Genomic DNA, 10,832 nt, shown 5'->3' on the forward strand with positions numbered 1-10,832 from the left:
ATTCACGATTGGTGGACGATTGTTTCCGACAATAAGAGCTGTCAAATGTCAAAACAAAACCAATCATATGTTGTTTCGTGTTGAATCTAAAGTTAAATCCCCGGTTGTCACAGTTGTCGAGCATAATATCCCAAGTTTATCTATTTGTGATTGTTATTGAACTTAGCGATCGTATATTCAAGGATATTTGGAAATTTTGGTTAACTTAAATTGCTTCATGCAGTGTGAGAATCTTTTTGTTATAGCAGCCGTTTTCGGTGCATTTGTCACAGAACTGACCATGGTACTGGCAGGAAAAGATTATTATAAGATTCTTGGAGTGCCCAGAGATGCAAAAGATAGGCAAATAAAAAAAGCCTTCAGAAAATTAGCTGTTAAATATCATCCTGACAAAAATAAAGAAAAAGACGCAGAAAGTAAATTTCGAGAAATTGCCGAAGGTATGTCTTGCATAAATTTACCAATAATACTGAATACGTCTATTTTTTTATTTCATTTTCTTTATGCTTGTTTGAATATGAATTTTTGTTTATGACGTAGAAATTAACTTGTTATATGAACTAACTGATAAGTCTTACTATTGTCATGTTACGTGACATTAGTTTAAAAACATCTTGGTAAGTCACACTATAATTATAAAATAATCCTACTACAGTACTCTCCCCACAGACACGTGTTGTTATCTCTCACACTTATTGAAACCATCTGAGGAAGACTTGTAATCTTTCTGTAATTTGATTTTACTGCCAGAAATATGCATGCATGGATGTTTTATTAAGAAATTAACAACAACATATTTTCCATTTTTACTTCTTCAGCATATGAGGTTTTATCAGACGAAAAAAAGCGTCGTTTATATGACCAGTTTGGAGAAGATGGTTTGAAAGAAGAAGGTTTTAGATCACAAACATACGATTTTAATGACTTTTTAAGCATTTTGACGGATTTGGTGAATTTGGGGGAAGAAATGGAAACAGACAGCGTGGTAATGGTTTTAAGTTTTCATTTGGTGGTGGTAATTTTAATGATTTTTTCAACATGGATCATGATGATGATGATGATGATGAATATTTTGATGAGGAATTTAGTCCATTTGGTGGAGACTTTGAAGGATTTAGTGATGGGTTTGAAAGTTTCGAGGATTTTGGGGAATCAATGTTTGGACACCATAGAAACACACATGGAAACAATATTCATACTGGACATACATTTCGAGAGTCATCAGGTACATGTTAATTATGTTAACTAAATCATAAAAGTGCATGTAGTATCCAGGCCATTGTTGTAAAAACATCAATCTTACAGGAGTCACATCTATATAATTATCATTTGTTCCTTTTTTTAGGTTCTCGTAAACAAAGTTGTCGAACTGTGACACGTAAAGTTGGTAATATGGTCACTACTTTCACACAATGTACATAAAATTGTTATTTATTGAATCCTATAAAGTTATGTTTCAATGCTTGTGTACGCTTGATTTTAAATTGTTTCATGAGAATGATAATAAGTTTTGAATGGTTAAGCACTGTCAATAAGAGCCCATGAATATTACAATTGTTTATATTTAAATATATTTAATTGGTTAGAATAACATCTTGTGTAATAATTGTGTGAAATGTGTTTTCGATCCTTAATATTCAGCAGTTTGATTTTGCAATGCAGTTATATGTCATGGTATATGGACAAATAAGATATATTCCCTCTATTAATTGTTCAACGTTGTCATTGCAGTCAACGTTGGCCAAAAGAGAATATTCACTAAGAAAATCAAAAGCAATACTTAGCATCAACTAAAGTATATTATACGAAAAGCACATACCACACAGATCACAGTTAGAAAATAGAACTCATGTTAAAAATTGCCATCCATGTGGTATCTTGATGTTGTAAATAGGTTGATGGTTGCTGACACCAGCCGTGTATGGTTTTTAATATTAACATGCTACCTTCGAGAGCATTTCATTCAAGATTTCTTTGAATCTTCCACTTCCTCAATATTTGGTAACCAAAAGGCCTGGATGGGAAAGATTTAAATGAAATTTGTGTTAAAGAAAGGAACATTTCGTGCACACAAAATTATATCTATTGTAACATTTCATCACATGCAAACAAATGTATTGAAGACATACTTACCACATTTGTGCAAGCTGTTGTCATGGTCATAAACTTAGGATTAAATTTCACACAATGAGTTGGCCCAGGATGATTGCCATCCAATACTGCCACTTTCTGACCACTATCTGCTGCCCATACATGAACACGACCATCTTTAGAACCTAAAAAATGTAGCAAAACATTGCAGCATTTTTTTGTTATAGATTTTAGTTTTGCAAAATTTTGAAACTCGACTATTTGTTTTCATCTAAAGGCTGAAGACAAAGAAACCAGGAACCATAAGCAAAAATATTTGCTAAAGGCAAGCAAAATGGTGAAATGACAAATAGGTTTACAGGTGTAGCTGTAAAAATTTTCTACCTGATATAACATATTGAGAATCTGGTGAGAAACAAGCTTCAATGTAAGAAGTTGGTGAACTTCCTACACCCTATGAACAAAAAATGAATATTTACACAACCAACATCCTTCATTGTACATCAAATCTACAAGTATTATCAATTGTGTTTTGACAAATGATGAAAAATATTCTCTGAAACATGGCTTTTTTCAACTTACTGTAAATGTATGCAATTGAGAACCTTGAAATGCATCAATGAGATAAATTGCTCCAGCATTTGTTGAAAGTAAAATTAATTTCCCATCATTGCTGAATTTTAAATTTGTCCATTCTGTGCCAGGAGAGTTTCCTTGAATGTGGAAAGTTGAAAATGGCCCCTAAAAGTGTTGACCATAAACGTATTTTATCATTTTTAGCATAGGTATATAATCATATGAATCAATGAAACACAAAACAAAACATCATAATATGATAGCACAATATGTAACCTTGTCAAATGATCTTAGATCGTATAATTTTATCATTTCACTGTCTACTCCAGCAGAGAAAACTAATCCTTCTGGATCAAATGCTGCAACTGGTCGTCCATTAACTTGCATTAGACCCTGCCGAGGAATAAAAATATCAAAACGAGTGAAGATTGAAAGAAAAAATTTAAAAATAAGATGGTTTAGCATCATTAATAGTGTGTTTTACCTGGCAATTATGAGAACGTAAATCCCAGAGTCGTAAAGTTTTATCCATAGAACCAGATATAAATGAGTCATCCAAGGGAGACATACTCAATGTCACAACTCTAAAGTAAAAAAGGTTAAGAAAAGAGAAAACAATGTATTATTTTTTCATGCCCAACAGAAATACAACTATACTTTTCTTTACATGTACGTAATATTCTCTTCAACATTTCCTTGCAAGTCACTTTTAAATACGAACGTAAGCTAGTAATAGTAGTCACCAAATGAATTATATGATACTAGGCTGTTAGCCTGGATGAAGCTTGAAATAGCTACATTTCATTTATTCATTTTTGTTCGGTTTTCCATAACTTAAATAGAATCTATCAATAAAACTACCAAATAAATATTAATCAAAAACTTGCAATCCCTTTGCATTTTCTAACTGTCTGCTTTCTAAGTTTTAATAGCATGAATTTCTCAAATTAAATTGGTGGTCTTTATAAATCTACCAGACCTGGAAAATCTATTACACATATATTAATATACTTATGTTACAAATTTACCTCTTTGTATGTCCTTGGAAGTATCTCAGAAATTTATTATCGTGGAGAGACAAGTATCGAATTGTATCTTAAGATTAAAAGAAAATCTTGGTAGTCTGCAGTTCAATGTTTATATTTTTATCTATGCATAACTGTTCTTACCATCTACTTTTGTTGAAGCATGAATAACAGTGTTTGATGCATGAGTATACTGTATTAATGACACGCCATATTTCTTGCCATATAATGTTTGTCGTGGCCTAAAAATGTAAATTTAAATAGTAATAAAATATTCTATGTACATAATATACAAGCACATTTATATTATAAGATCAATATATTTTACAATTTCATTTATAGATACATATTTTCTATCAACAGGAAGGTTTTACGTGTGGTGGATCATGAATCTCAGAATCTATGGCTATGGCAGCAGTGTGCTGCATGACTATGTAATATGGACTAGTTAGTAGAAGTGTGTACATTAATGTATAAGAAGTCACTTTAAGGTAATAAACACAAAACGTTTACATAACATGAATATTGTTTTCTGTGTGTACTGAGACTGAGTGGTTGTGGACCTGTGGTTCAATCATATTCTTTATTTGAACTTACTTTCCTTCCAGACAATCATAAATAACCATAGAATCATCATCACTACTTGTAATTAAAGTCTCGCCATTGGAAGAAAAGTCGAAATGATTTACTCGATCGCTGTTTTCACGAAAAACCTTTGCAACTCGAAATGAACGAATAACATTGTCTTCCAACTTCATTTTCCCAATCAGGAACCATGCTCAGTCATTTCGCTATACTTCATGTAGCACAAACTTAACTTTTAACGATAGTTGATTACCATGACAACAAACAGCAATAATATGGCGGTTGAAGCAAGAGATGTCGATCACTCGACTGTTCTTCTACGTCGTCCTTTACCTCCAAAACCGAACGTTGATCATCGAAATTTGAATTTAAATGGAGATAAAAAGAGAAGGAAAAGCTCATTAAAATAAAAAACTGTAAAAAGCTTCCTAAGTCGATTCAGAAATTGGATCTTAAAGAAGTTGAAAAAGAATATCCTACATTAGACTTAAGTTTGTTTCCATCTAAGCCAAGCGGTCCAGACCCTCTACCTTCAAGAAAGCCTAAGAGAGCAAAAGAGAACTCATGCGAGTATCATGTAGATGAGCGTTTTCTTCCCTCATTGCCAGAATTCACTTTAGAAGATTTTGCGCAAATGTGTTGTGCAACAGACAGACCAGGAGCACAGTTAAAATCCTGGAAATATATTGATGAAACAAAATATTTAAAGCAAGCCGATCAAATTGGCTCGAATAAAATTGATAAATATATTTTATATGGTAAGTATTTGTGCAGTGAAAGTCATCTAGGCTTTTTTATATGGAAAAATTTGTCAATACTCTACTGAAGCTCATTGATTTTATCTGTCTACTCGACTACTTCTTAATTTACTGGCTGAAATAGGCTTAAAGGATTTCCTGTGGTTGAAAGTAAACTTTATTAATGCACCTTATTCAACTTCAACTGATTATTCCAATAGAGAATTGCAAACTTTGTATGAGATACAACAGAAAACCTCAAAGACAAATCATTCTTGGTGAGTGGACTGAATAATTCATTCATTCAATCAGTTCAATAAATGTTTCTCAGCTTAAATCTGAAAAAACCCAAGAAATTGCAGGGTGCGAATTAAGATGGGAAAAGTGCATCGCGAATTTCTTAGCGAAATATATGACCCCTCGAAATATATGACCCTCCCCTCGAAATAAAAATCATATTTTCTTTCCTTTCATTTCCGTCGCAAAATAAAAACTGATATAACTATAAAAACAAAGCTTTGACGAAGTAGAACGTTTATCATGCCACTAAAATAGATATTACGTCCGTAGTTCAACAAAAAACGTCTATATTCAGTGTTATAGAAGGTTTTTCAAGATTTATCTCGTATGAATATAATTATATAATGATCCTTCGGAAGTGCTGGGTGGCTGGTATGATTCAAGTGAATATGCAATCTACTAATAAATTATTTGAACGCATTTTATCACAACAAAAACAAGTAGACGCTAGAACAGCGAAAATTTTTCCTGCAAAAAATGCGTAAACAAGTATTCCAGCCCAACAACCAGCAGCCTCTCACAGTTTCCCCTGCAAGTAGATCTAAATAGGATGAATAATGATTACCTGTTTGTAAATGTAGATCGCCCAGGTTGGTATAGTCCTGAGAAGGACTGTTTTTGTTGTTGTTGACTGACGTTTCGACAACCTTAGCGGTAGTCATCTTCAGAGTCGAAAATATCAAAACGTCAGACAACAACAAAAACAGTCCTTCTCAGGACTATACCAACCTGGACGATCTACATTTACAAACATGTAACGAACTCCCGGGTTCAAACCATTTACTTTATGAATAATGATATTACAATTACAGCGCGATAGTAACATATTAAAAATATATTTAAAAAGTAAATATAACTAGCTGTGTGTATTGCGTTCTACCCGCGATTAGTGCATCGCTATTCCTGAAAAGTGCATCGCGTTTTGCGAATCGCGACATGTTAATTCGCAACCTGAATTGGCAAAGCCAAAATCATTGAGAAATTTGTAATTTTTTTTGCTAGAACTGAACTTGAAAATAAAATTAGGTTATTGATCATATTCAACGTCTGTATTGATGAGGAGATTTCAAATTTGATCTTTTTTTTTATTAATCTGTGTTACAGAATTAGCTGCAGCAATATTAATTACAAATGACAAGAAGCAACTCGATGATCTAATAACAGAAATTATAAACACAGTTGAAGTGAATGACCGGGATGATAAAATATGTTTTCAACACTTTCCACACACTGATAATTTTGCACATACTCTGCTTTCCAATCCATTGTTTTCACTCAGTGACAAAGCTATGTCTGATGTATCGCAAATCATAAACCGACATACCCGGCAGAAACAGATTAAAGAATCATCAGAAAAGAGGTATTTAACTAGCAATATATTTTATACACAGGTGATTAAACATTTGAAGTTTATTAGAGGCAGAAAAACAATCCCTAAATTGGTGATTGAGTTTCACATTTATGAGTGTGGTCTAGTTTTATGTAACATATATGGAAGTTTTGAAACGTGCAGGCATGTGCAAAGATTGTCTAACATGTACATACAAAGGTTGTGTATGTACATGTTAGACAATCATGTACATACAAAGGTTGTGTATATACATGTTAGACAATCATGTACATACATGTTAGACATGTTTGATGTTAGATAGAAAAACTGTTGGCAGATTGCAGTTGTATAACTATATTATTATCTAGGCTGCTTTTCAGCACCTTATAAAAATGTATCACAATGACTAATATGTCATTTTTTGTGATTTAGAGAAACTTGTCCTCAAAGTGAAACTCTTCTCACAAGATCACAAATAGCATTTTTTCATGGAACAGGACGGTGTTCATCGCCTTTTGGTAAGTTTTTTTTTTGAAAGTATGATTTATTTTTGTAGAACTTAGCTGTGCATTGATTTCAAAAAACATTTTTTGTCGCCTACTCAGTATAGTGAAAGTAGTCAGTGGAATACGATTAAGAACGTTCAAATGTGAGACATGTATAATAATAGGCTCAGCAGTGGCATAGCCTGACCGCAGGTTTGATCTTACTGCGCTGAAGCTTGCGAGCTGGACGCACAACAGGATACACAGGCTAATTCTCGACTTGTTTGCCGCTATTGATCAGTCGTTACATCTCAATTTGTCATTTCAGAGAATAATGAAATTGAGCATGAGAGCAAGTTAACAGCCGCAGAATTAGTTATTTTGGAAACTATTGTTCGATGTTGTACTAATTTAGACCTCAAGGTAATGAAGAAAATGTGAAGTAACTTTTGGCAAAAAATTTTAAAATCTGAACTCTATTGACGCGTTTGAAGTCAGTATATTAGGTCACTTTGTGATTGCAGTAACTGGGCCAAAGCTTTCTAATCTAGCAAACTACAGATTGACTTTTTTTCGACTTCGAAGATCATAAGGGGAATGACCAAAAAAGTAGAATTTTCGTAGAGTTTGCAATGACTTTAACGTATGAGTATAGAGCACCAAATTTACACTAGGCAGTAGGCAGTTCATTGCACTGTTTAGTACAACAAAGTAGTTCTTACTGTATGTAAAATCCTTTTTCCATTGAAAAGCTTTTCTTTTTTTGAATTTCACGACAAAGTTGACTATTTCATTGATAAAGTCAATGTTGTCTCAAAATTGAGTTTTCACTGTTTTAACATCTTATTTTTTGTTTTAGGCTCACTTCATCTCTCGTCTTCCTAATATTGAACTCTTGTTACAAAAGTTAACCGTTGTTAACTTATCTTTCAATAACTTTCGTGTGAGTTTCTCATAGTACATGCGACTTCGCATGTTTATTACTACCGTCAAATAGGAGTTTGGGGTTTTACCGCACGCGTTTTGTTATAGAATTCACAGTCAATATGGTGAAACATTTTTCACCATGGTTTGCAACAAAGTAGTAATGAATTCCCCCACCTCCTCGTCTTAATTGAGCTCGTACAGTTCAACTGTAACAAGGATTATGCACATTTCTTCATTTATAAAAGGTTAAAACTGCGCAATCATACTTGTCTTTCTTGGATTTAACTCTTTAATTTTTCTCAACAGGTGATTCCATCACAAATCTTCAAATTGAAAAACCTCGTCCATTTAAACCTTCGAAATAATCCAATAAAAGAATTGCCTCATGGTTAGATATATAGATATATACATACATACAACGTGTATAACAATGTGCCCTCCCGGCTATCACCATAGTGCAATGGTAACTCCTTCACTTGGGACACAGGATGTACGGTTATATATATATCTATATCTATCTATCTATAGGAGAGTCAACTGCCCACAGACTGTCTTTCTTTGAATAATATTGTAGTGTACGTGCATGCAAACAAAACTGATTTTAACTTCTTTTTCTTCAGCAATCGCAGGATTACAACAACTTCAATTGTTGGTGGTTTCTTTTTGTTTTATTTCATGTATTCCCATCAGGTTAAGTGTTGCAAAATATTTATAAATGTGTTTGGAACAATTTGGTTATTTTATTAATTTATTCTCTAATGAATTGTTTTCTATTCCAGTCTTTTTACTCTTCGGAAACTGACTTTTTTGGATCTGTCGTATAACAAGCTGTCGTTTCTTCCCAAAGATATAGGAAATTTAAGGTGTAAGATTGAGTGTTAGCAAAGTATTTTACTTTGACACTGAGAATTTTTTAATTTAATGTGTTTGTTTTATTGATCAGTTCATTACGTGAGTTAAATGTTGAAGGAAATGAACTAGGTGCCTTACCAACCGGCCTACTTTTACTTAACTTGAGACATCTTCGAATGGTAAACAATTTTACACATCCATTGTTTTGGCGGGAAACTACATGTAATGGTCCACAGGTTAGAAATGTTAATCTTTTCAAACATCTGTAGTGGTTCCATTTAAGTAACTTGTAAGACTGCAAAGCTACGCTGTAGTCAACCTTCTTACTTGTTCTTCCTACGCAATTTTTTATGTTCACTCTCTGAAAAACAGTTGTGATATCATAGAGCTGAAATTTGCAGAGCAGAACTTAAGTCAGACTGACTAAGCATCTGGTGACATCTTGTTTATTTTCCCAAATCAACACCAACGTTATCACTATTTCCAATATAAGCCCAATTTTAACATAGACTATGTTATATATTCATTAATAACGTTCATGAACAACAAAAATCGTATTTATATTTGGAAAAAAAATTGATGAATCCTCGTATACAATTATTTAATTTCGTACAAATCACTACAAATGTCGTACAAGTTTAAGGTTTTTGAAGTCTCCGTATATATTATTCGTCTTGCAGTTTCTGAAACTTTCGTTTCGCCTTTTTTAATATTATGTTAATTTTATAATCATCTGATATAAACTCAACGGTTTAATTTGTAATTCATGGCATATTATATTATAAGTTTTTTCAGCTTCAAATTATCAGAAAATAATTTTAAAAAATCTTAATGAACAATTATATGAACTAATTTATATTTATTTTGATTTTTGTTACAGAGACTATTTCATTTGGCTGCGAAGAAAGTAGCTTCAGATGGTTTGATGATTAAAGCTATTCCCGAAGAAATAGAAAAGCAGTTACTGAGGTAAAACTGTCGTTAGTTATAACAAATCAAAAAGATTACATTAATCATGATAAAAAAAAATACAAATATGAAGAAATACATAGTTAGAGTGAAATTGTTATCATGATGAAACAGGATTTACTCTTTGCTAATGCATATTTTGAGTTTGATTTTGTGTTGAAGTAACGATTATGTTATATCATGAAAGAAATGTTAAAAAAAAGTCTGATTTGTGTTTTACTCAAGTAATAATTTACGAAGATACGTAATAATTGTTGACTTTGTTGACATCATGGTCATCTTTTGTATAGTCCTGGGGTCTGTGATTGTTGTGATGGTCCTATGTTTGGTCCTGGAGTGAGAATCATCAAGACTGTTGAAAATATGTTTGGAGTAAAATATATTCCAATAATTTTTACAGTGTGTGCACACACATGTAGGAGAGCTTTTAAAAAGAATCCGAACGCAGTCCATAATTGGTTGAGTAAAAATTGCAAAACTTCAACCTGATCAACACATAATAGACATGACTAAAACGAACATCAAAGTTTTTAGAGTTTTTACCTTTAACTTTTTGATGTTTGCGAATGGAAAAATGAATTTCGATGTAAGAACGTCGTAAACATTCGATAACTGAAACGATGGAAATGTAACAGATTTTTCTGTTGACATACGGGTGATTTGCAACAACGCAAAGTTTGCAAAATTTGAGAAGTCACGAAATTATAATTTTGTTTTCACAAAATACTTTGAGCATATTCTTCTGGTACATGGTAAATCGCGCGGATCAAACTAATGTACAGTGGCTGCACTAGGTCAAAAGAAATAGGGAAGACTGGGGACAGACAAAATATTGGGAGGGGGATAGAAAATTCCCCAGCCATGCCCCAACCTCCAAATGCTTCCATTGCTGATGTATCAAGGCTGTAACAAATAACACCTGATGCATCGAGAGTGTAACAAATAACACATGGTG

The 10,832-nt window shown here is 32.8% G+C and overlaps 3 protein-coding genes across 3 annotated transcripts; 2 read left to right on the top strand and 1 right to left on the bottom strand.

Annotated features, from left to right (window-relative positions):
* Positions 1-58: 58 nt before the first annotated feature.
* LOC124445895 (dnaJ homolog subfamily B member 9-like) lies at positions 59-1,588 on the top strand. The gene is given in 4 exon segments (XM_046996680.1): positions 59-440; positions 819-928; positions 931-1,225; positions 1,346-1,588. Coding segments are annotated over 4 exon segments (705 nt in total). The 5' UTR covers positions 59-217; the 3' UTR covers positions 1,423-1,588.
* Positions 1,589-1,780: 192 nt separating this feature from the next.
* LOC124445894 (WD repeat-containing protein 82-like) lies at positions 1,781-4,488 on the bottom strand. The gene is made up of 9 exons (XM_046996679.1): positions 4,290-4,488; positions 3,837-3,934; positions 3,696-3,762; positions 3,152-3,251; positions 2,944-3,060; positions 2,674-2,832; positions 2,476-2,545; positions 2,134-2,276; positions 1,781-2,014 (listed from the first exon to the last, which is right to left on the bottom strand). The coding sequence occupies exons 1-9, from the start codon at positions 4,448-4,450 to the stop codon at positions 1,964-1,966; spliced, it is 966 nt and encodes a 321-aa protein (XP_046852635.1). The 5' UTR covers positions 4,451-4,488; the 3' UTR covers positions 1,781-1,963.
* Positions 4,489-4,544: 56 nt separating this feature from the next.
* LOC124447473 (leucine-rich repeat-containing protein 63-like) lies at positions 4,545-10,601 on the top strand. The gene is made up of 12 exons (XM_046998420.1): positions 4,545-5,035; positions 5,236-5,292; positions 6,419-6,674; positions 7,077-7,162; positions 7,458-7,552; positions 7,989-8,072; positions 8,363-8,444; positions 8,677-8,746; positions 8,836-8,919; positions 9,000-9,144; positions 9,789-9,877; positions 10,168-10,601. The coding sequence occupies exons 1-12, from the start codon at positions 4,912-4,914 to the stop codon at positions 10,364-10,366; spliced, it is 1,371 nt and encodes a 456-aa protein (XP_046854376.1). The 5' UTR covers positions 4,545-4,911; the 3' UTR covers positions 10,367-10,601.
* The last annotated feature ends 231 nt before the right edge of the window (positions 10,602-10,832 follow it).

This window comes from Xenia sp. Carnegie-2017, unplaced genomic scaffold, assembly GCF_021976095.1.
Source record: "Xenia sp. Carnegie-2017 unplaced genomic scaffold, XeniaSp_v1 HiC_scaffold_22, whole genome shotgun sequence".
Taxonomy (NCBI): Eukaryota; Metazoa; Cnidaria; class Anthozoa; order Malacalcyonacea; family Xeniidae; genus Xenia; species Xenia sp. Carnegie-2017.

Excerpts from the sequence above, each read along its gene's own strand:
- LOC124445894 (XM_046996679.1), bottom strand. The coding sequence starts at position 4,450 with ATGAAGTTGGAAGACAATGTTATTCGTTCATTTCGAGTTGCAAAGGTT. Across the intron at positions 3,763-3,836 it reads TGCTTCAACAAAAGTAGATG|ATACAATTCGATACTTGTCT; the intron begins GTAAGAACAGTT and ends TTTAATCTTAAG. Across the intron at positions 2,277-2,475 it reads TTCTCAATATGTTATATCAG|GTTCTAAAGATGGTCGTGTT; the intron begins GTAGAAAATTTT and ends TACATTTTTTAG.
- LOC124447473 (XM_046998420.1), top strand. The coding sequence starts at position 4,912 with ATGTGTTGTGCAACAGACAGACCAGGAGCACAGTTAAAATCCTGGAAA. Across the intron at positions 5,293-6,418 it reads TCAAAGACAAATCATTCTTG|AATTAGCTGCAGCAATATTA; the intron begins GTGAGTGGACTG and ends TCTGTGTTACAG. Across the intron at positions 8,920-8,999 it reads AAAGATATAGGAAATTTAAG|TTCATTACGTGAGTTAAATG; the intron begins GTGTAAGATTGA and ends TTTATTGATCAG.